This window comes from Neolamprologus brichardi, chromosome 9 (assembly GCF_056152115.1).
Source record: "Neolamprologus brichardi isolate AB-2024 chromosome 9, ASM5615211v1, whole genome shotgun sequence".
NCBI classification, from domain to species: Eukaryota; Metazoa; Chordata; class Actinopteri; order Cichliformes; family Cichlidae; genus Neolamprologus; species Neolamprologus brichardi.
Genome location: NC_142112.1, coordinates 29,858,822 through 29,884,264, shown reverse-complemented (window position 1 = coordinate 29,884,264; position 25,443 = coordinate 29,858,822). Strand labels below are relative to the sequence as shown.

The 25,443-nt window shown below is 39.4% G+C and overlaps 2 protein-coding genes across 2 annotated transcripts; both read left to right on the top strand.

Moving 5' to 3' along the window:
• The first annotated feature begins 1,013 nt into the window (after positions 1-1,013).
• On the top strand, positions 1,014-10,538 carry anxa13 (annexin A13). Its single transcript, XM_006799243.2, has 11 exons — positions 1,014-1,155; positions 4,832-4,907; positions 5,021-5,115; positions 5,208-5,378; positions 5,470-5,503; positions 7,036-7,115; positions 7,339-7,407; positions 7,496-7,597; positions 7,777-7,852; positions 8,131-8,243; positions 9,312-10,538. Exons 1-11 carry the CDS (start codon positions 1,141-1,143, stop codon positions 9,429-9,431), a joined length of 951 nt encoding a protein of 316 aa, XP_006799306.1. The 5' UTR covers positions 1,014-1,140; the 3' UTR covers positions 9,432-10,538.
• A 1,786-nt stretch (positions 10,539-12,324) lies between these two features.
• Positions 12,325-24,340, top strand: LOC102777870 (uncharacterized). The gene is made up of 5 exons (XM_087845654.1): positions 12,325-12,475; positions 20,298-20,515; positions 20,787-20,999; positions 21,910-22,116; positions 23,459-24,340. The coding sequence occupies exons 2-5, from the start codon at positions 20,308-20,310 to the stop codon at positions 23,836-23,838; spliced, it is 1,008 nt and encodes a 335-aa protein (XP_087701780.1). The 5' UTR covers positions 12,325-12,475; positions 20,298-20,307; the 3' UTR covers positions 23,839-24,340.
• The last annotated feature ends 1,103 nt before the right edge of the window (positions 24,341-25,443 follow it).

Below are 25,443 nucleotides of genomic sequence, written 5' to 3'. Positions count from 1 at the left end.
AAAGTTTGACTAATTTGTACTGATCAGAAGCAGTCACACCAGGTGGGGTTAGTATCTGAGTTACTGATGGCGAACTAATAATCATTACCCAGTGATTTGTTATATCTACTACAAAGTCTTGTAAAGGGAGCGGACTGATCCATGACGATCTTTTCTGCTGGGTTCTATATTATTGTACAGGAGGGCCACAGGGAATCCATATATTATCTAAATCACCTCGCTGCCTCCTGTTATATGGGACAACATGGATTCTCAAAATGTTCTCATCTAATGTATCCATTCATATCCATGTATGGTATGCATATATGACAGTGGATCTGCAAAAAGTACAAAATGTTCAAATGCGATGTTGTTTTTATATAACTAAACAATATTTCTTCTTTGTGATCCACACAGATTTTCATTATTTTTGTTGTAATTCTGGTATCACATAGGAAGAGGAAAAGGGAAAAAAAACAATGCATTTTACTGATTTGAGTTATTAATTAACTCGACTTTGGTGGGATGGCTTTGACTTCTGGGCCACGTTTTTTTGGTGTTTGCATTTGTATATGACCAAGTACTATAAATGTGTTTAACGTGCACACTGTCCCCAACTTGAAGGGGCATTAAGAGAAAAAAGTATATTCATACAATTTTTTTATATTTTTGATAATGGTAAATGATCAGGAGCTAATCATGAAGTGAGGGGGAAGAGTAACTTCACTATAAATAATGACCATATAATCAATATTGGGGGGTTGGTGTCCTATGCCTCCCTTCAGTACACGCTCCTGGTTGCTGTGTAATACAATCCTCGTTTGTGCACCATATCTTCATACCGACTATTAAAAATATTTGTATCTTGACTAATTAAACTATTCAATCGGAAGAATTACTAATATGTTCTTATATAACGCAACATGTCTGGAGTGAATCTTTACAGTAAGCATGATTAAGTCAGACAGAAACCGGGGGAAGGGCTGTGGACGTTAACTGCGCACGTAACCGGGCCACGCTGTGCTTCGCGGTGACGTCACATTCCAGTATGTGCAGCTGAGTCGCAGTTTGGTCAGAAGAGGTCAAATATCCCCCAAACCCACCCAAAGGCTGCCAGTTCAACAAGAGATCAGGCGCTGCTGACGGATCATCTCCACGAAAATGGGCAACTGTCAAGTAGGCGTCATTCTCCTCCTAATCTCTCTGAGAAAAAACACTGATTAAAGGCTAGATTTTAAAAAAAAAAATCTCTTGGCTTCGCTGGTTTAAGTCTGTATGAGCCATACTTTCGGTTCGACCACCGCCAGGAATGACGGCTGGATTATGTCTTTGTAGGAGTTTAAAACATGTTTATTTTAGTCCGTATAATGCGAGCCGACCTCCACTTTTAAGGCTTTACGCACAACCCATTTCATCATACGGAACCTCTATTATTGCGACTACACTGACGATATAAAGAGCTGTGAATATAGATTCTCAGTTAGCACTGTTTCTTTAAGGTTCGACCCGGTCTAAACGTTGCAAATGACACCGTCTGGGAGACGCCTTATCGGGGTTTACGCAAAGGAAAGGGCCACTCCTTTGCGGAATTTCATCACGGTCCCGTTACACTTGTTCTGTTTTTCTTTAATGAGTTCGACTGTGCGCAATGAAAGGATTTCACGGGAGGCTGTGGATTTTGTATCCTGTCCTATCACCATGTTACTCATCAGTACAAATGGTTGACACTACTCTTTTTATTTGAGTGAGCAAATTCTACAGCTATACTTTTAATGATTCAGTGCCGGTTGTAGAGAGAAGAGCGTGAGATGAATTGTTTTTGTTAACACTCGACCACTGAAAAGTGCCAACCATACTAACCACTTCCTGGCTGCATTTTCCAGCCTGAAATGTAAAAAAACTAACAAAAAAACAAGTACAATATATTTTCTGCATCCACAAAGGCTTATCTCAGTGAAAACATATTCTATCCACTGCAAAAGACCTTGACTTTAAAACCTCATCTGAAAATCAGGGACTATTCAATATTAGTCATATTTAATATTATAGAAGGGCAGAGCAGAATAGTCCAGGAGATATCTTTCAGATGCTTCCTTGTATACTGCTATAGGTAATATGGCTTGAATAACTTGTGAACCTATAATAGGTCAAACATTTTGAGGCAGAAAGAAAATTTCTGTGAGAAGTTTTTGGCAAAGTTCCTTTAAAAATGCTATTGATATATTTTAACTGGGAAAAGAAAAGAACTGGACTGATTAAAATGCAGAAAGAAGAATAGGTAGAATAAGGTCCAGTTATAAGGATACTTATTTATTTTATATGTAAGTATACAGGCTCTAATACATCCATAGACTCCGTCTGATATTTTGTTAAAAGTTGATTTGAGGTGAAGTTGAAGAATTCAAAATTCTCCACCTTTATTATTCCATCCACTTTGTGCAATGTAGCAGCACCACTGGCAGCAAAACAGCCCCAGCGCATGATGCTACCACCACCATGCGTGACAGCTGGTACAGTGGTCTAAGGTTTGAAAGTCTCATCTTTACTCCTCTTGTTATTGTAACCAATATAGTTCAGTCTTTGTCTCGTCTGGCCATAAAAAATTTCCCCAGAAGCTATTTGGCTCGTCCATGTACGGGGCTGGAAATTTCAGTTGATTTTAAAGATCTTGACTTCACATTTTAAGATTTGCTGAGTGTTGTAAAACTCATTGCAATTATATTGTGATTTAACTGCAAATTATTATTATTATTAATTATTGTTAATAATAATTAATTTTTTTGTTTGTGCCTTTCAAAACACTCAAGGTCACCTTACAACACAAAAATCAGGATGATTATCACTGATGTGAAAATGAAAAAGATGAGTTTTGAGCTGAGATTTGAACTCTGTCAAAGAGTCAAGCTGACAAAAGTGTAGCGATAATGGGTTCAGAAACAAGGTGCGGCACAGCTGAAAGCTTGAGCAGCTGTTGTGTTAAATATGAAATGAGGATCAGTCAGGAGATCAGCTGAAACTAAACAAGGGAAGGGGGCACAGGAAGGGGTCCTCAAAGTTCAACTTTGTCAGTATCTGTTTTATCCAGTATAGGGTTATCTCACTTAAGTTATTCTTTTGCTTAGAAATGAGCAAAATCAGTAAAACCTGCCATAAATGCTGCCATAAGATGGAGTCAGTCTGCTATCAGTCTGCAATTAAATGGTGTCAAGCCAGTTATTACATTTTTTTGACAATACAGCAATGAAATGTCATAAATCATCAAAAATCCCATATCTGATGTTGTCTACACAGACAGAAATTCACATTTGTTACCTGTGTGCTCAGAAACCTTTGTGTTCTATAGGAATATAACCAGAATAAAACCAACTGGGAGCATACATGCCAACCCTCCCGATTTTTCCAGGAGAATCCTGAATTTCAATGCCCCTCCCAAAAATCTCCCGGAGCCACCATTCTCCCGAATTTCTCCAGATTTTCCACCCGGACAACAAAATTGAAAAACCATATCCCACACTGGCCCAGCCAATTCCAGTTTCCAACAGTGGCTACTACTACTGCAGCTACTTTAGTACTTTACTTTTATATTACTCTTATTACTCTTTCTGGGTCGCAAAATAAACCTTTAACACATTTTCAGGCGAGAATGTAGCTATATCTGATATCTGAGCCGACGAGAACAGCAAACTCCCGACACATTAAACATGACATATAAGTCACTTAGATAACTTAAACATGTTATTGTTTGGCTTTTTTCAGTGTCTTATTTGTTCGTGAGTAAATCGGTTTGGCTGAGATTAAAGTTATTAGATTAGATTAAATAAAATTTTATTAATCCCTCGGGAGGGTTTCCACACAGCTGAATAAACGTCAAACAGAAGAAGATTAGACCGTCCAATTTCACAGTTGCTCACTTCCGGTCTACCCGACTTTCGGAGGACCCGGCCCACTTAGACCGCGAAGGCCAGGTCCGCCGAACAATGATAACGGTGACTTTTAACTTATTTTATCCGATAAATAAACACTGCAAAATTAAAGGTTTTTTTGTAAATATATGTATATGTATACACCCCCCCCCCCCCCCCCCTTTGAATGTCTCCCTAATTCTGAGGTCTCAAGGTTGGCAAGTATGGCTGGGAGCCAGCTGAGATCAGACCCTTGAGTTGGGCTTATTGACAAAGACTCATTCAGACTGATGGCAACATGTTGGCATTGTCTGCAATTTTAGATTAGAGAGTAATACAGGCCTATGACAATCTTTCTACGTCTGTCCCAGGCAGATTGTGACTGCAGAAAGGTTGCCTCCCATCAGGCAGAGGTTTTTTGTAGATGCAGGAAGGTTGCTGTCCTGTCGAGCGAAGTGTGTCCAGTATTTGAATTTGTTTAATAACAAATCGATATTTGGCGTTCCTATCGCCATACAAAATATTAAGATACTCGGCTGTATCAATGTTTCCCCTCACCCCTAAAATATTGTATATGTTATTTTAGGGGTGTTGTATGAACCTGTATATATGAAAATACCATAAAATTCATGCCCATATATGTAGTCTACTGTATCTTTACTATGGGAGACTGTTCTCTCTCTCTCTCTCTCTCTCTCTGTGAAACCCCTCTCAGCTTGCTTTTGGTCCCTCGATTGCACTTCACTGACTGCTTTCATTCATGTGGCCTCCACCAAGTTTGTTTAAAGAGTTCAGTTGCTGAATTCCTCAACGAGGAGCACCATCCCTTCCCCCAGCTGCCAGCTGCTCTTGCCTGCCATCAGAAATCCTTGCATAAACAATGATTAGCTGTAATCAGTGTGTGTCCATAACAGTTACTGCATGTAACATTATTCTTTTTGTTTTCTCAGCCCACAGTTTTTCCCTATGAAGATTTTGATGTTGTTGCTGACATCAAGGCCATTCGCAAAGCCTGCAAGGGGTTAGGTAGGTTGTGAATATGATGAAAATGGTACATTTTTAAATTAAACTAGACTCCTTGAATTTCAAAAGGATGCATCTGATTTCTCTGCATCTGATCTGTTGTGACTTCTTTTCAGGAACTGATGAGCAGGCTATTATTGACATCCTGGCAAACCGGAGTTCATCTCAGCGTCAGGAAATTAAACAAGCCTATTTTGAAAAATATGATGACGTGAGTGCCATTTGGCAAGTTTCTCATTTCAAATGTGTAAGAAACATTTTTTTCTATGTTTCTGCTAAAATCAGTATGTCTGTCTGGGATAGGAATTGGTGGATGTGTTGAAGAAAGAGCTGTCAGGGAACTTTGAGAAGGCGGTCCTTGCCATGCTGGATCCGCCAGTTATCTATGCTGTGAAGGAGCTCAGGAAGGCAATGAAAGGTCCGGGCACTGATGAGGACGTCTTGGTGGAGCTCCTCTGCACCGCTACAAATGCTGTAACTAGCAAAATATATATTTATATTGACAATCATATTGCAATTCAATTTCAGAGGAAATGTCTAACTTCCTACTTTTTTTTTTTAACAGGACATTGCCATGTTCAAGGAATGCTACTTTCAGGGTTAGTACAATAAGCAACTTAGCAGTTTTTAAATCTCTTCTCCTTTTGATGAAATTACTAAGTGTGAGTCATCAACCTACACCTCATACAGTAGCTTATTATTTTTGTCTCTAGTGCTATGTCACATTTTGTTTAGTCAAGGCCCATCCTGTTTCCACTTCCCTTTCATTATTGTGCTGGCGCTGAGAGCTGATTATACTTACCACTATAGCTGGCTATATCCTCTGTGGTTATAGGCACTGAAATCTTATGAGTTTTGAACAGAGTAACCTCTGTTTAGTTTTCTTTTTATAATTATGCATGGAAGGGAATTACATCATTCTTCAAAAATATATTCTAAATATAAGTTTGTCGTTGTAATTTTCTACAGAGTGCGTATGATTATTTAAGAGTTTGTTTTATTAGGATTTAGAATGACTAGAACATTCTTTGGTTGATGTGTTTGATGGCTTTTAATCAGCCTGTGGATATGCTGGTTAGCTGAACAGATTATTAGCATAGCACATGCTTTGTTCTTGTTCTTCGGGTGAACTAGCTAATATGCTATGTTAGCACACTGATAGCTAAAGCTTGCATTTTATAGACGTGAGCGATGACTTTGCTGACTTTGCTAGGTATTGTTGTTTTACTTGGGACAGCATAAAGCTAGCACAATAGCATATGCAGGGCACACTGCTAATAAACGTATAATGAAAAAATTATTAAATGTAATAGCAAGCTTCCATATAGTAGTCAAGCACCATGTTATAGTTATCAAATGTTTTATTGATGCTTTACGGGCCAATAATGAATAGCATAAGAGATAAATAAAACACCAAAAGTACAATTCAACAGTAGTTCAACAATTTTTATTATTAATTTATTAATTATAATAAAATAACAAAATCTTCTTTTCTTACCTCAAGTAAAAGAAGGTTTGTATTCAAAAATAAAAGGGCTGGTTGGAAAATCTTTAAATAAGTTCTCTTCCTGTTTCCATAAATTGAGTGTAAACACAAAGGAAAAGGCTGTGCAGGTTAATATAACTGAAAAATGTTGCACAGAGTAAAATAGAAATGGTCAGACAAATCTAGAAAGACCACTAGATTTGTCTAGTAATTGGTCTGTTGGTCACCTCAGCTATAAAGAATACATAATAGCTTGTTAGAAAGATGCCATCATTCCAGTGCCCAGTCCTAATAGTTTAGAGTGCTGCCCCATTTAACCAGGACTATGACCAAGTATGTGAAAATATTTACTTGAGTCATGTGCTCTGCTTCCAATATTACTTGTGAAGCTAACTAAGCAGCTAACTGCACTACTTCACTTTACACTAGTAACTAGTTTTCTGATTGTTGCTGTACACTTTTATGCACAGCAAGGAAATGAGAATAGGTGAATGGTTGCAGGAAATGGCTAAAATGGTGGATGAAATCTAGGCATATACTAACATAAAATACTATCCAGAAAACACCAACACACTTGTATCGTATGGTAAAAGAATATCTGGTGGTCCTCATGCTTTGTGACTTTTCTCGGTGTCACTCTTGCAGTGCACGAGCGTGATCTTGAAGCCGATATCGAGGGAGATACGAGCGGGGATGTTAGAAACCTTCTCACAGCTCTTTTGCAGGTAAGTGGCCCTGAGTTTCTACTCTACTCGAGTAACTAAATTCCTCCCATCTGTCCCTGGACTGAAATCGAGCTCACTCTCCCTTCGCCATGCCCTGTGAACACACACACTGGCCAACATCCAGACAGCCTCTCACGAGTAAAACGGAGCCCAGATAAAGTTGCGTGAGTCAGAGAAATAGACCTCAGTAAGGACCAAAGTCCTCTTAATTGTCTTCTTCCAGGGCAACAGAGATGAGAGTTATGAGGTGGATGAGAATTTGGCTGAACAAGATGCTATTGCCCTGTTTGAGGTACAGTTTCATTTTTAAATTCTTCATAATGGCATCGTGGCAGATTTATTGACCCTGAAAAACATTAATATTCGCTGAACTGATGCAGGCTGGTGAAAGCCGTTTTGGGACAGACGAATCCACTTTCACCTACATCCTGGCCACCAGAAATTACCTGCAGCTCCAGGCCACCTTCAAGATATATGAGCAGGTTGGTATTTGTGCCCGCTGCTGCAGTGATATTGCATATCTGCTTGCACATATCACATCACTGTTTCCTGACACCTCCTAACAAATCACTACATAAGAAATATTTGTATGTGGAAAGTGAAAGGTTACTCTGTAAGACATTTACAGTGCTTAACTCAACTAGTTATACTCTCTCAACAGCTCTCTGGAACTGAAATCCTCGATGCCATTGAGAACGAGACTGGAGGGACACTGAAAAAATGCTACACTGCTCTCGGTTAGTATAAATTAGAAAGCTGTCCATATTAAAATCTGTGATTCTAGATTTGATTAGAAGATTAGAGAAGCAGTGGTAGCATCAAAATCACATGGCAAACTGCTAGTTTTATGTATACTAGATGACAGGAAAGTACGTTGGGTAAACTCCTATTGTGCTATGTAAATAAAAGTTTGGTGTTTAATAAGCATATTGAAGAAAAAGAAATTGTTGCTGCAGGAACATATGGTTCATAATCTGCTGTGGAATTTAATGAAACCCTTTCCTCCTCCTCACAGTAAGAGTTGCCAAGAATCCCCAGCTTTACTTTGCGAGACGTGTGAACAAAGCGATGAAAGGAGCAGGCACTGATGAGGACACCCTGATTCGCATTATTGTGTGTCGCTCCGAGGTAATTCCGCTAAAGTTGCATGACTTTGTTTATGAGAAGGGGCCAAAGACTGTCAAGCTAAAATACACGATAAAAGATGATTTAAAACATTCACAACATGCTGCGATTACTAAACAGCTCACTGATCATTACATGTGTTTTTACAGTATGCATGTTCTTACACTTTAAAGTCACTTATAAGACTGTTCACTGCCATCTTCAGGCAAACTCTGGTAAATCCTGTCCCCTGGTTTATGTTAAAATACAAACGTACAGTATACAAGATATTTTTAAATGCAAATCAAAAAGAATTCAAACAAGTGCAGAATGTGGATCAGAAATCTACTCCAGAAAATGTAAATGATTTAGGCCCCAGTCACGTAGGTTAGAGACCAGTTGGCAACTGCCTGGCAACCTTTTGTCACTATGGAAAAATTTGTATTCTAGATAAATTATGAGTAGTTGCTTTAGGTTTCTGACAGTCACTGTGAAACTGATGTATAAGCCCTACTCACAGAGATTTAAAGTCAGTAACCTCATGGTAACCACTGGTTGCTACAGAAAAATGTGTATTCTCAAAGTGGTTGGCAAGTGGTTGCAGAAGACTGGTGGCTCTAGCTTTGTAAAAACTGGTTGCAAAAACAGGTATATGTTGCTGCAACTAAAACTTCTATGTGATTGCTTTGGTCACCACAGTTATCAGCAATTTGCATAGAAGCACCATTTCAGAATCAACTCCCGGATGTTATCTAGTGATACTGGGCAGTACTCCCAGTAACTTCAGGTTGTCGATTCCACACCGTCTTTGCGAGCACTTTCACCCAGTAACTTATAGTGACTGCTAATTAACCAGGTGGGGAATACACATTTTTCCCTAGTGACCAGAGGTTTCTAGGGAATCACTGGCCTGTCTCTAGGCTTGTGTGAGTGAAACTGTAAACATGAGTTTGTCTTCTCCACATTTGCTAGAGGGTCAAGTTGAAACTGATTATTTCCGTCATATTATATTTGGTAAATTCCCATGGGTTGACTTCTGGCAGGCTCGACATAAAGGCTAATTTAATTTTGTGGTTCTCTTTTTTTCAACAGTATGATTTGGAGACCATCAAAGAGATGTACCTGGAGAAGTATGATGTGTCCCTTAAGGACGCCCTGAGGGACGAGTGCAGCGGTGACTTTAAGCGCCTCCTTCTCGCTATCTGCCACTGAAAGCCAGAGAGCCAGGCAGGAAGGACGAGGGTTGTCTGGTTAACAAACTAACTGGTGGGGCGATTAAATAATTAACTTGGCTCGTGTCTTGTCCAAACTGACTTACTGTTAATGTGGTTGGCTCTCTATTTTACCTCCTTTACAGACGCTGACCTTGGTTCTCTTACTTAGAACTTATCAGTGAGTGAAGCTGTGTCTCACAATTACTGCCCATTTCTTAGTCAATTTTTAATCTTTAATTAACCAGCATTTATATAGTGGCCAGTATAAAGCACCAAGATTTCTACAACAAAAACAGGAGCCAGCTGTAGTCACACTGAATCAATTAGAGCGAGTGTGGCGTGATCAGGTGGCTTAAGACTTGATAAGATAATGACGTTAAAAACACAAGACCCGTACTTGCTTCGCTACCTGATTCTCTTGCATTCACTAATCTATTAAGACTTTCATGTAAGTATTATGCTTCTTTAGATTAAAGACCTTTTTCACCCTCCGTGCCCCAAACTGTGCCTGTTATAACTAATGCAATCAGTCAGCATGGCTTTGTGCTTTTAAATGAAGAAATGTGAAATTTCGAGTTGAAGGAGAATTAGCTGGCATCATGAAGGCTATGCAATGCAATGGACTTGAATCTGAACTGTTCTCACAGCAGCGGTTATATATTTTATCAGTTTCTCATTTAAATAAATTATATATTGATATATATTTAGTTGCAAAAAAAGGGAATTGACAAATCCAAATACACCTCTCCTTGTTATACATGTATTTTTTTTTTATATATTTTATGACTAACAAAGAAGAGTGTTTAATACTGAGCATTATTTAGCATACTGCTTAGAATAGACCAGAGGGTGTGTGAAAAGAAATCTGATCGTGATGTTCAGGTTGATTTTTAACATGTGGAGAATCTGATGTCTTTGTCATTTATGTGTCCGTTACTGGCAGCTGAGATTTATTCTTATGAGTGACCACTATTATAAACATTTTGCAAAATGATACTCAAATAACTTACAGTACATGAGATAGTCACAGCATCAGCCTGCTTATTAGCTTCTATATAGCCAAAGAATTTTAGTCTTACTGCTAATAAAGTTTCCTCTAATGTCATCATGTCTGACTTTATTCATACCTCAGTAATCCAAATGGCCTGGAACATGAACACTGAACATGTTACACTGAATGGGAAAAGTCTTACTATCATTTTATGTTCCGTGAAAGGAGACCCCGCCTTCAAGTTTGTCACCACCCCTTTGCTGCTTTCGAGGACAATGGGAAATGTGGTAACAGCATGTAAATGTAATTTAATTTAGGAAATCAAAATGGGAAATGTTCACATGTAAAGGAGACAGTTAACCAAGTTGGGAGGTAAGTGTTGAGCTTTCTTTTATTAACCTCAAAATATCTTTGAGATTGTAAGAATATTTGTTGTACCTTAACAAACACATTAACTCAGTGGATAAAAAAATAAAAACTAAAGAAAGTAGGTTACTATTGTTGTGTGCACTGAGGAAGATTGAAGCCTCAGTAATGAAATTTACCAGAAACCCCAGACACAGACAAGTACCTACTCTTTGACTCACACTGGAACATAAATGTGGGGTGATCAGAACCATACAACACTAGCCAGTGAAAATTCTCTCTGTGGAAGAAAAGAAAAGAAATACACATTTGAAAAACAAAACTAAAAACAACTCTTAAAACCTTAAATCCTAACTTGGCCTTCATAAAATCAGCAAAGACGCACAAGAAATAATGTCAAACATGAATAAATATTATTTCCTATTCTAGTTCTGCACTTAAAGTACCCACTCTGGTGATGGTGTGAAAGAGTTTAAAAACAATTTTCCATAGTATTATTAGAAAGTTTAAAGATTTAGAAACACATTTTCAGTCATTTCTGGGGGAAAGAAGATCACGGGTGATTGGCATTTGCAACAGACAACATTTGCAACAGTGAATGCAGCCATGATTGTTGTGTCATTGTTGTTGCATCATCATGGAGATGAATAATGAGCCCAGACACACATCAAAGCTTTGCAAGAACTATGTGAAGACCTTCTGAAAGTGAGAAACTATCCAAAGATTATTTTTAATGATTTAAAGTTTGACTTTTTAGCTCTGGATATCGTATCACAATCAATATGCTTTTGGAGCTAGCCTCAAATGGCCACTGCTTTGAACATGATTAATCAAATTTTGATCACAAGTCAATCACATCCTAAAGTTTTACAAACTCAGAAACAATTTGTTGGTGTGATCTCCTGAACCCATCTCGGCTATTATCGTAGTTGCTCTTTCTATAATGTTTTTAAGGTTTTCAAATTAAGGTCATATGCTTTATCCCATAGCTCAGAACAATAACTGAGATAAAGCAAGATTCAAAAAAGAAAATGCTTTTTGAGATTTGATTGACCATATCTTATATTTTCAAGAGAGCGTATCATCTGCTAGTAAGAAATTTGATTCAGTCACATTTTCAATCTTTGTTCCAGTAATTATAACACCATTGTTATTTAATTATTAACAACGTCCAACAATGCATTTAATACATTGCCAGCCGGCTAGAAAACGCACATTTGCTTGGTAAGTAAAAGGTCTGGTTTGTTTCCAGACACAAGTCAGGGCATCCGGTGTAAAACTCATCAGCAAAAGGTACATATTGGATATATAGAACATATCGCACTCCAACTGTTACATCCAGAAATTGCTTTTTATAATCATGGAGCTCTACTAATGATTTCCTGTTACTTCAAGAACTTTGCAACCAGTTACGTTGGCTATACCTCTGAAACGACAGCGCCACAGTTTTGAAATCAAAGTTACAGTTACGAGAAGCTTGACTTTCTGTGGAGCACCTGAAGGCAGCTCCATGGCCCCGCCCCTCTGCCAGACACGCACGTTACAGTACTCCCTCATTTTCTCACCCGTCTCTGTTTATATTTCCCTCCAGCCAAGTGATTTACTCCAGGTGAATTTTCAGCTGACAGCAGGACAAACAGGACGACATTATCACCTCCACTTTTATCCGCTGGACTCTCTTAAAGGTACGTTGTCCTGCGTGTTTCACCGGCTTTGTTGCTTGCTCCCCTTTCCCCCTTTTTTGCTGGTAATTACAGTCATTAGCATCCATCTTGGTAGGAGCTAATTAAACCCACTGCAAGGAGACATGTTTAGCCCTGTGTAGTCTTCTAAACGTTGCACCTTTGTGTGTTTTGTAAGGTTTGTAACTTCTGTCATGCTAAATATCCTTATTTAAAACACTTGCCGAACACATTTATGCTTCTGTAATTAACATAGAGGTTAAAAAAATAACATTGGTCTTGCTTCTGCATTGAGCCCCATGTTTTTCTCTTAATAGCTTCGGATCACCTCACGGATATTAATGTGTTTTTTGGACTCAGATTAATCACTGCAGCACTTACTCACTTACTTGTGTTTTGGTGCTTCAGCTTGTTAAAGAGTTAGTCAACATCTCCATGGAAACACCAAGTTAAGCAGTGATGTCCACTTCCTCCAGTTTACACAAGCAGATAAACTACTGTCATTTTGATATACTGCATTAAGGAATTGAGCACCTAAATGCACCACTTATCTTGTGGCTGCAGCCATTACATCTTACACTAATACTGTGCAAGACTGCAAATTATCAATAGATAACTGGTATAGATCAGATACATAGTAAATACAAGGCCAGTATTCTGAATCATCGTGAGTTCATGCAGGAGTTAATGCAGATGTGTCATTAGTGTTTTTTTTATCATGATGTTGTGATTCTGTGTTAATTTTGTGATGATTTTATATATACATTCTTTATTTATCCTGGCAAAAGTCTCATTGAGATGAGACTGAATCTCTTTCCAGAGAGATCTGGCCAAGAGGAACCACGTGAACTTGAATTTGTTTTCATTTAACACCCGTTCAATTATGTTGTATTAAATGGGCGACACAACTTAACATAATAAACATAAGTTCAAGTTGCTAAGACTTTCTCAAAACTTTAGTATTTCCACAAAAGTTGCAAAAGAGAAATTATACAATGAGGACTTTGATTACAGCTACAAAAAATGCATCTTCAAATATTTATTCTGTTCATCTGGACGTAGCGTTTTCAGTGGGAGAAACGTTTCGTCACTCATCCAAGTGACTTCTTCAGTCTCAGAATCAACACAGTTGAACAGAATCAACTTTTGGAGATTTACTTACCTGGATGATTGAGCATGCATCAAGATGTTTTACAAAAAATACAGTTTGGTTGCATTCTGGGAAATGGAGGTTTTACATAGCTGCTTCACTTTTGGCCCAGCCTTTGACGATTAAAAGAATATATACGTATATTAAATTCATTAAAAGGGATTTTTCTTACAAACGTTAACCACTGACATTTGTCCAGTCTCTCACGATTGGCGTCTGCTGGTGCAGGAATTTATGGAGACGTATGATGAACTATTTTTGCTTAGCATTTAGTCAGTGTGTTGTGATCTCATTGTTTTGTTTTGTTTTTTCTTTTTTGGTTGACTTTTATACATCGTTTAAACAGAATTACTGTGCTGCAACTGAAATTGAAAGGTGCTGCTCAGTTGCATTATGGGAAATGTTTTGGCCTCACTGGTTTAAGAGCTTAGATATGATGAGAAATTCTGCTTCAGTTTTGGCCCAACTTCCAGCAAATAAAGCTTCATATTTCTAACAGAAAATTGTATGTATCTACATTTTTTTTCAGTTAAATATTTAAGCTTTGACAATACTCTTCCTCCTCCTCTTCTTTTACTGTACTTTTTTAAGCCACTCCCATTTGGGGTTGCCACAGCTCCATCTGCCTCCATGGCACTCTATCCCTAGCATCCTCCTCTGTCACACCAACCACCTGCATGTCCTCCTTCACTACATCCATGAATCTTCTCTGTAGTCTTCCTCTCATCCCTCTACCAAACAGTTTATTATTCAACATTGTTTGTCCAATATATCCACTATCTCTCCTCAGCACATGTCCAAACCATCTCAGCCTTGCCTCTCAAACTTTGTCTCCAAAACATTCAGCAGAGACGTCCTTCTGCAGCATTCATTTCTAGACGTGTCCATTCTGGTTATTCCCTGTAAAAATGTTAGCCTTGAAAATCTTCAGCTACGTCACCTCCAGCTCTTTTTTTTTCAAGTGCCACTGTTTCCAAACCATACATCATAGCAAGTCTCACTACCATCTTAAACCATTAGAGACATTAAAGAGACATAAAGAGACATTAGATCATTTTGGTTTTCAGTGCATAATTGTACATGCTACACTTTGCTACTTTCAGACAAAAAGTTTGATTGATAGAAACCAATTTTGAGTTCATTTGGTGGCATAAAATTCATTATGTAAAGAGAAAAGTGTCTAAACTCACAAGTCATGTTATTTACATTTCTTTTATAACTTGTCACCCACTCTTCCTCCTACCTTGAAGAGTTTTTATCGTTTCAACACAGAGCCAAGCTCACCCTTCAAAGTCTTGTAAATACAGGGTGTGCGTCTTCATGTGTTGCAGGCAGCCTCTGATATTTGATCCCACTGTAAGTGCCACAGTAGAAATGATAAACAAAGCTTTCTTTACCTGCAGAAGCAGCTGTTTGTTTTATGCATGTGAGGAGGCTGAGCCACATTTGAAACTGCTACCAGAAGTCTGTGACAGTAAACACTAGAATTTAGCTTAAAACATACAACACTTTAGATCGAGCGTTGTTGCATTACTCAAAAATATTTTCCACTTGGAGTTTACCTTCCACATCTTCCCAGTAAAGGTGTGCCAGATTCAGAAACCTCTCCTGACTAACAAAGTACATTTCATGTTAATGAGTGATAAAAAATTAGAAAAACAGCATAACACTGTAGTGAAGCAGAAATTAGGACATAATCAATCATTGATTAACTTGTGCTTTGTTCATGATGTCCTATTGAGTGTAGTAATGTGTGGTATGTTATGAACTCATGGTTCTTGATTAATAAATGACGAGGCCTTTGCACAAATGCTCACTGCAGCAGTAAAGCAGACAGATTATTTTTAGTTTAGTTTTTTATCTTTTTCAATCATTAATCATCAATCATTTACCAAAGGCCCACAAACCCACTGATGTCACGAAAAGCTAACACTCGGGTCACTTACTTATTTAACTGCACTCAATTTCTGATCAATGTGACGTCAGTTATAGAGGATAAAAATACCTTAGTGGTTCCATTAATGCACTTAGTGCATTATTCTGATGTATAGATACTCAGAAGTTGCTATTCCTCATGCATTATTACCGTGTTTCAGACATGATAAACGTCAGATAAACGTTTTGCAGTTTATAGCTATTCAGTTCAATTTGATTGATATAGTACCAAATCACAAAAACAGTTGCCTCAAGGCACTTTAAGGTAAACGCCACAATATTAGGGTTAAATTAAACCACTTTTTAACAGGAAGAAACCTCTGGCAGGGCTCAGGGAGGGGCAGACTTCTACTGCAACCAATGGGGGTTAACAGGAGGGACACAGGACAAAAGACACACTGTGGATATTCATAGTAACTACTGATTAAAACAATAACTAATGATACATGTGCTTTTAACTAAGTATTTTTGTTTCAGTGTTTTAGCACAGAAGAGATTATCTCATAGTTTGGATTGAAGATCTCATAGTGCTGTTTAGTGTTTCATTCAGGAGCAGAAAAAGTAGCAAGCACCCTTCACTGATCCATGAAAGGTGTCTGAACATCGATGTCTGAACATAGTTTGAAATGTGAACATCTTCGGCCACCCAGTAAATAAAATTAGAAAACCTTAATTAAAAGTTCTTTAGAAGAACAGTAGAAACATTTAATAAAAATTTGATTTGATTGAATTTCAGAAAACCAAATAAAAAGTTTATTTATTGTAAATGACTGTGGCCCCTGCAGTGGATTAACTGCCTGTCTAGGGTGAAGCCTGCCTCTCGCACTATTACAGCTGGGATAGGTTCCAGTTCTCCATGACACGTACTGACATGACATGTACTGGATATGTAGAAGAAAATAGATATGTGGCCTACCTGCAGTACCCTCATATCCCACCAGAGGACTGTGGCGCACACTAGCATAGATGTTTTTGTAATATAATAGGAGTGGGCAGTAATTTTCCCAAGGGGCCACATGACAAACAGGGATTATTTGGGTTGAACCAAAAAGCTGAAGTCAGTTCTACTCAAAATTAGTTTTACCCTTTAGAAACTGTTGTTGGTTTCTGGTAGTGAATGATTCAATAGTGTAGAGGTTAAGATATTCGGCCAGCTCAAATATGTAGGTCCATACTGGTTGTGGTGACTTCTTCTTCTTATACACTTTATTGTGTTGTTTCTTTGTTTGCTTTTTATGCAGTGTGTGCAAACACGTTTGTTTTTCTTTTTCTGTTTGAAAAATGGCAGCACGGTGGTTAGCACTGTTGCCGCACAGCAAGAAGGTCCTGAGTTCAATTCCAACATCAGGCCGGGGTCTTTCTGTGTGGAGTTTGCATGTTCTCCCCGTGTTTGCGTGGGTTCCCTCCGGGTACTCCGGCTTCCTCCCACCGTCCAAAGACATGCAGCTTGTGGGGATAGGTTAATTGGATAATCCAAATTGCCACTAGGTGTAAATGTGCGAATGAATGTGAGTGCGAATGGTTGTCTGTCCCTGTGTGTTGGCCCTGCGACAGACTGGCGACCTGTCCAGGGTGTACCCTGCCTCTCGCCCTATGACAGCTGGGATAGGCTCCAGCGCCCCCCGCGACCCTGAAAAGGATAAAGCGGAAGCGGATGGATGGATGGATGTTTGAAAAATACTATGTAGACTATGTAGAAACTATGTAGAGCTTGAACACCTGCTCTCACTATACAAAGTCCGTGTGTGACCATTCCCATGTTTGGTAACAGCCAGCTCACAGAGGAAAACATTGCACCTCTATGTTTTAGACTCACTGTCAACCTCTGGATCTGTTATGATGACGATGATGGGAAACAGAAACTATTATGTGGCTGTTTTCCATGAGAGGCCACATGAGTCATTCTACATGGAAAAAACCCTGCTAACTTCTTCAGGTATCCTGCATTATGTTATGTTAAAATAGAGGTAAATTAAATAATAATAATTAAACTTCTAATCAAGCATCTGATGACCTTTCCTTGTAATTATGAGGCAGTAAATCAGAATTATGAATTGCAGAGATCATAATTGAAAAATAAAATATCCTGTTCATCTTTTCTTTAATGAACATAATGCATAAACAGATTTTCTTTCATTATTTAATATACAAAAGTCATATCTGCTTATTAGTTTGTTTCAAGCTATTTTAAGCATTGCTAATTAATAAATAATAGTTGTTTCAGTCCTTCATCCAGATCATCAACACTTCTAAAACTGGGTGCATCCTTACATACAATTTGGAAAATGTCCTTTCTTTACAAGTGAATCTAGAAGATAAAATCTATTTTCTTCTCAGAGTAAACCTGACTGCAGCTAAAACTATATGCCTCAGACCTACATATGGACTAAAGCCTGCTGTGCATGACCTACAGCGTGATAGTAATATCGCCTTTGTTATGTTAATTTTGAGTGACAGCTCTTGATGCAGCCAGCCATGCATTAAATGAGGCCGTAGAGGGTCGTCATACTGCGTGAGTATTGTTCAGGTACTAAAGCGCTTTGAGTCATGTTTCGGTTTTACATCAAGCCTTCATTTGCTCAGTAGCACGTTGCACGAACTGGTGATGTTATCTCGTAATTATGACTTCTGTAGCTCGTAATTTTAACGTACCATCTCATAATTAGAAGATCTGCATCTTTTAAAAATATCTCATAATTGCAAGATCTTCATCTCTTAATTACAAGATACACATCGCTTAATTACAAGATCGTATCAAGTTGCCATGGATACAGCTTTGGTGCAGGTTTACTTGCAGAGAGCTGTTGATGGTAAACATTGTAACAATGCAAGCCACCACATGTGAGTAATCCTTTGGTTTGAACCTGTAGCTTTGTGCAGGAACACAGGTGGCTGACTTTTTTCATAGTTATAAATCACATTTGCTTGTTTTTTCTGAACAATAAAGAAATACTAAATGATCCATTCTTAAAACTGTGTTATGCATTAGGCAGTCCAAAAACCTCATGATGCTTCATTGTCTTAACTTTTTACCGAATGTACAGAATTGTTCTCACTTTGTATCATCTCTTGCTGACATCATGTAAAACCAACAATGAAAAACTGAGTGTCGAGAGCTGTCTGGAACCTGAGGCTGAACCTTGGCTCACAGGGATTACTTGCACATAGGCCAACGTCTTCATTTTAAACTGTGGTCACATTTAACATGAGTAACATAAGGAAGGGCATAAGTCCACATATCCATTCATTAAACCAAAAAAATACAGCTGCAGTCCTGAGAAAAATCACTGCCAGTGGCATCCTGTAAATCTCCATGAACAGAAATTTGCAGATGATTTTGCAGAGTCAAACTCAAGATTGTTGGTAATCGAAGAATTCTGGTTTCTTTCCGTAGTAATGACTAGTTAACATTTGAGCATGGTCCCGTTGAACAGCACAGGAAGTACTACATTTGCTGAATAGTACTCTCAAAACCAGTAAATATAATTTAAAATGTGTCGACATTTTGTAAAGAATGACCAGTGCACGTGATGAGGCACCTTCTGTGGCTACATATGAGTCCCTGACATTACATTATTTTTTCCAGAAGTTGAAGCCCTTGTTACAGTGACATCAAAACGGCTTTGTAACTTGATTCTGGTTCCCTAGAACAGCGGTCCCCAACCTTTTCGGCGCCACGGACCGGTTTATGCCCGACAATATTTTCACGGACCGGCCTTTAAGGTGTCGCGGATAAATACAACAAAATAAAACTAGTACCGATACCAAAAAAAAGAAGATTTATTCATAACACACGTGAAAAAACCCAGGAAAACCAAGTTAACGATAAAAACGATAACAAAATAACGCTGAAAACCAATAAAAACCCTGAAAACCATACATTTCACACCTGAGCCTCAACTCTCGCAGCCCGGCACCAAACGACTCACGGACCGGTACCGGTCCGAGGCCCGGGGGTTGTGGACCGCTGCCCTAGAAGCACTTCAGTCTTCTCCTGAGCAGCACTGTTGCAACTTTGAAAAAACTCCTCAGTTGCTTTGTTGTTTTAATCAATGTTTCTCCAGATATTGCATTACCCCAATGCTCCTGCATTAATGTAACACTGAAATTTCTGTGACACAGTAAAAGTTGTTTTAGGTTTAGTACTGGAGTCATCACCAGTACTGAAGGCCTCAGCAGGCCTAGAGACTAGTGTTCCCTTATTGCTTGGTGTGTAGTTGCTGGAGGTTTCTGGCTGTTGCTCCATGAAATTGGTCAAAAGAGGCTGCTGCACCAAAAACCTCCTTTCTTTGGTCACTAGCAGATTACCCAGTTTGCATGGAAAATGAAAATACTCAGCAACAACTCACCATGGGATAATGCAACCCTAAAACGTGCAACACAAACTTTACACTGCAAATGTTTGCCTTAAAAAACCAAATTAAAGTGCTACCTTACCTTTCCCTTATCACTGGTGGTTGCCAGGGGGTTGCTACCTGGTCTAAAGGACTGTGTGACTGAGGCTCAAGCACTTAATCTATCACGCTCACTGATAAATGCATCAGGAGTGATTTTTGAGATTCTTGAGAGTCTTCCCAATGGGCACTTGTACAGGTGAGGTGTCATTTATACCGCCAATCTTGTGATTGGTGAAAAACCTGTTCTCTCTGGGGTGTCATCCATATAGGAAAGCTTACATCATTCTGTCCTTTAGCCTTTGACCTTTTTGGCTTATGATACCCCCTTCTTGTCCTTTTCCAGGTTTGAAGAGATGTCATCTGTTTGGCATCAGGAGCCGTCATGTTATTCGCCCTGTGTAGAAATCGACTCCAGCTCCGTGAGGACCAAAGAGCGCCTCAGCTCTCCTGCCTGGCTAAAGCAGGAGCAAGACGACCTTCGTATCATTAAGTGGGAGAATTTTCAAACGGGAGCATCAGCAGATGCTGTTCAGGACAACACACCCAGCAGTGCCATGTCTGGTATGGGAAGCTCTGACAGTATTTGCTGCTTCATGTAGTTTACTTTTTATGGTTATGGTCCTTTAAGCTGAGCCAGCATCAGCCTCTGGCTTAGCAGTGATGTAAACATGTTGATAGTTAAGAAAATAGATAATAATTTGTTTCATTTTATCTTCTCATCCTGAACAAATACTGAAACGACTGCCTGAAAAGCACACCATCCTTTCTACAGACAACAATTGATAGAAAAATGACAGAAGTTTAACTTGTGTGGCTGTCTTGTCTTTTCTAGCTGCTTCCCAAGTAGAGGGTCTTCCCCCGAGGGTGCTGCTGACCATCACCAAGCTGCAGTGCATGCTGGAGAGCAAACAAGAACGCATCGCTGCTCTCGAGAGGCAGGTGGAGGATTTGATGCAAGACCGCAAGTTCCTGAGAAGCCAGATTGAAAACCTCACAAGTAACCGCTCCATGCCAGCGTTTGCTGCCCCCAGTCCTGTGACTGAAAGTCAGTAACTGAAGTGAAGTATACTGTTTCTTTACAGGCCTTTTTTTATGAGAACTAACCTAAAACTTTCACTTGCCTCTATATGGTCTATAGTTATTTTACTTGAAGAACTACATTTAAAAAACATAAAAGATGCAGATACTTTGCCCCACTGCCTCTTAGCTGTTCCCCTGTGGTTCCATCATTAGCCATCATCACCTGCTGCTCGTATGAGGATCAGATGATTCTTGAGGTTTTCTCTATAATACTGAAGTATCTTTACTGTATAAAGCATCTTAAATAAACTGTTGATTTTAATTAAATAAATGAATTTATTTAAGTTGATCCTGTATTGCTATATTATGCTGAATAATGTTATAATAATAATAATAATGGATTGCATTTATATAGTGCTTTTCGAGACCCTCAAAGCGCCTTACAATTCCACTATTCATTCACTCTCACATTCACACACTGGTGGAGGCAGCTACAGTTGTAGCCACAGCTGCCCTGGGGCAGACTGACAGAAGCGAGGCTGCCATATCGCGCCATCGGCCCCTCTGGCCAACACCAGTAGGCGGTAGGTGAAGTGTCTTGCCCAAGGACACAATGACCAAGACAGATTGACAGATCGAACCGGCAACCTTCCGGTTACAAGATGAGCTTCCCAACCCCCTGAACCATCGGTCACCCCAATGTTGCTTTGTGCCAATTGTTACTAGCTGTGAATGATGCTAGTAACAATTGGCTATCGATCTAACACCTAGCCAGCTAGGTGTTAGATCGATAGTATGTTTTTGGTCAGGTCAACTTTGATGTTACTATAACGCTACTAAGGTATACAGCATATACTGTATAATATTATTGTGCACACAAAGTTATTTATCATACTGTCTCTTATACGCTTTTTTTTGTTTTTGTCTTATTTCAGCTCCCAAGCTGAGCAGAGTGCAGCATTCAGAAAATAAATCTCGAAAGAGAGAAAGAGCTTCTTCTAGTTCCTCCACCAGCAGCGACAGCGGCTCTGAAGCATCCGACTCATCGGAAGTGTCTGCAGCATCTAGTGAACACAGACGCAAGAAACACCATAAGGATAAGAAAAGATCAAAGAAAGGGAGGGACTACAGCAGGAAAAGAGGTAATAATTCAGTGTTGTGTTGAGTTTGACTAGAATTTAGCGATGCATCAGTATAATCAGTACTCATTGGTCCTATGCTTCACTCAGGTGCTATATGTATTCTTGTAACTGGGGCTTTATGCTTCAGTGGGAAATCTACTTGTAGCTACGTCATAACCACAAACTGCTGTAAAACCATACGCCGTAACTCACAACTTAACCTGAATTGCACCGCCCTTAAAATGTAACAACACATCAGGTTGATGCAGTCGGTTCTTCTGTGATTGGCCCGTCCTGTACCATCGATTGCTTTTATGCATTTCCAGCTCTTTTTTTTTTTTTGTGCACAGTTTTTGAATTTCTCAGTGGCAGAATAACAATCATTGTCTGAAACTAAGGATTAATAATCATAGCATCAATATAAGGACTCATAAATGTCAGCAGGTTCCTGGAGGGAGGCTGCTGAAGCTATCTGAATGTAAGTGAGGGAATGTACAAAGAAGTGGCAAAAACTTGAGGGATAAATGTATTTGATCCCCCCCAAAAAAACGGACCACGACAAAGAGCAGGGACCCAGGAGAGGAAAAAAGTCCCAGTATTTTACATGTTTCTGTCATCTGTCGCCACATATAAAACACAGTGAAATGATCACTTGGTAATTAACACGTAATATAGCACACAAGCATAAATGCCAGCACAGTCATCGGCACTTAAATGGGCAACAATGTAGACTCTAGAAAGATTCACTTAGGTCTGAATCAGGCCTAAGTCTTGTTCCAGCATCACCATTTTAAGGCAGCAGTAACTGGTTGGTTGAGCAGGCAAATGAAAAGCAGTCAGCAGGTTCTGCATAATAACCACACTTTCATAAAGACAACACTGCAGATAATTAGCTGCTGTTATAAAACACAAGTTTCATGTGTTTGCCCACCTATCAGCTGCAGTCTTACTGTAGGTGTATGACTTATTAAAAAGGACATTAACAGAAAATTAATTCTTCACTCAAACTGATGCAGGTGACATTTTCAACGTCATGTAATATTACAAAGGATAGTTAAGTACCCAAAGGTGGTATTAGTGGATCAGTAACAGAATTAAGATTTGTTTGTGGATATTAGCAGCTGAAGGCTTAGTGAATCCTAAAAGCAATGCTAAAAATTATAGGAATAAATAAACAGATGTTACAGTGAGTTAGACGATTTCCCTGTTTTCAAAATAAAATCTTTAAATTAAAATTGGAAGGCTGAAACTATATGCATGAATTATTTGTATGTATGTCCAGTGAGAGTTGAGATTGTTACTAAAACTAATAAAAAGCAACAGCAACTCATATATTTCATAACCTGTCATCTATTTCCACAAGCCACCGGAGTCCAGTACGTCATTCACCGCTACAAACAAGTCCTGTCCGCTTTCATCAAGAAGAAAAGCATGAGCGAAGCATTCCGCCATCTCGGAATCGACCGGAACACCATCGCCAACACGGCGTCAATTGCCGAGCTCCACCTGGCGGGTAAAGACATGGTCTCCTTGGTTGGCAATTTTCGGCAAGGGGAAGAGACTCTGGTGAGCTACGCCCAAAGGTGCACTTTGGTTATTGACAGCGACGCCGACCTGTCCAGGAAAATAGACCAGATGAAAGCCAACGGCGAGCTTCTGCCCATCTCAGGGAAAAGGTCAAGGTTGTTGCATTCTCACCTGCCGCAGCTAGGTGGTCCTGCAGAGAGCATTTTAATAGGTTGACGGTTGGTGTGATAATATATTGAGATGGTGCATAATGCCTTCACAAAATTCTGTTCTTTGTTTGTTTGTTTCAAAATGAACTGCTGGATTTGAATGACTTGCTCAGCATTGTTTTTTTTCCCTATTTCTTTATGCTTGATGCCTCAATGGCTCAGGAATGTTTTTAATATTCTCATTTATAATGAAAAATGTCGGCACCTGCTTTTTATTGATGCAAATATTTTTTCCTTATGTAGTATTGGAAACGGCCACAAGATGGCAGTGCTCACATGCTAAATTATGTTTACAGCTTATGGCGCTTGTCATTTACTTCAAAATGGTGGCTGGTCAATTTCCATTTTCAAGCCTTTTAAAGATGTAAAAAAATATGTTTCATTATGTAGAGTTTCATATACTGCAAGTGATATAAAAGCTGCCTTTAAAGAAGGAATTAAAACACTACAGATTTCACTTAAGTTATGTTTCTGTTCATGTCTAAAGACGTTTGTACCAAGAAGCTATGACTCCTATTAAATCTGTATTTCTTCAGCCAGGGAGCAACAATTCTTTAAACCCAGTTAAAATAATGAACCTGACATAATCTCGTCAACTGAAATGCGACTGGACGTTTTCAAGGTGTTTTCTCGCTCTTGAGGAATAGGCCGAGCCAGTTTTATACACAGATGGGTGAGACATCCTTGGCCAATCTTAAGTGTCAGTGCAAAGTGTTGCCATTGCCTTTCCTGCTGTTTGCTTTTCACATGGAGTGACAAATTACTTGTGCAAAGCCATTACAGGGGCTGCACCCAGGCTGTTTATCTTTGCATTGGACTCTGTCACTGTCACTCCCATTCTCACGCCCGCTGTCTGCTTATCGTTCACATCCCTCCTCCCTCCCAGCATACTCCCTCTTCTGTTATGCACAGATTCAGTCATTTCCAATTATGTGTTGCTCCCTCCATCTCTTTTTATCCTTTTTTTATGTCTTTTTATCCCGGTACAAAGGTTGGACAGCATAGGGATATTTCATGGCAGTGGAGGCAATCGCAAGCGACCTGAAGTTTCTCTCAGGCTGTGTACAGCCAGGAGGGACAAGTGCATGCTGGTCTGCTCAGACGCATAAGGTGGAAAAGGGTGGGTGTATCTCCTGCCAGCACTCTTCTCTTCCCACCTCCTGAGGCATGCCAATGTCACTTCTGCTCTCTCTCATCACTGAGATGAGGTGTAAAGGCAGCTTTTCTGCAGAGAGCGAGTAAGGTGCACGATGTTGTTGAGGTAGATGACTATATCTTTTTTGCCTCCACAGTTGATCAGCATGTTTCTAAAAAAAAAAAACCCCAAAAAACAGGCCGCATCGTGCAGCAGCTAATGCTGCAGAATGGCAACTGTGAATTTGGTGCTAATGACTCGGGGTGACAAAGCTCAGAGCAGAAGATGGAAATACGATGTGGGACTAATCGAGCCTGAAGCATTCTCCATTCCTCCCCCGGCTCTTTGACTCACGCTCATGTGAGGCCAGCTGGGACTCCATTTTGTGCCTTTTTCTGGTTGCAGGTGCCACGTCACTGCGGAGGCTCCAAGTGCCTGATGGGTACAAATTTAAACCCCCGCCTCCTCCCCTGTCCA

What these genes read in the sequence shown, in the direction of transcription:
- LOC102777870 (XM_087845654.1), top strand. Translation starts at nt 20,308, where the DNA reads ATGTCATCTGTTTGGCATCAGGAGCCGTCATGTTATTCGCCCTGTGTA. An exon ending in CCCCAGTCCTGTGACTGAAA is followed by an intron (nt 21,000 to 21,909) that starts GTCAGTAACTGA and finishes GTCTTATTTCAG; the next exon opens with CTCCCAAGCTGAGCAGAGTG. An exon ending in GGACTACAGCAGGAAAAGAG is followed by an intron (nt 22,117 to 23,458) that starts GTAATAATTCAG and finishes TATTTCCACAAG; the next exon opens with CCACCGGAGTCCAGTACGTC.
- anxa13 (XM_006799243.2), top strand. An exon ending in TTCTCACAGCTCTTTTGCAG is followed by an intron (nt 7,116 to 7,338) that starts GTAAGTGGCCCT and finishes GTCTTCTTCCAG; the next exon opens with GGCAACAGAGATGAGAGTTA. An exon ending in TTATTGTGTGTCGCTCCGAG is followed by an intron (nt 8,244 to 9,311) that starts GTAATTCCGCTA and finishes TTTTTTCAACAG; the next exon opens with TATGATTTGGAGACCATCAA.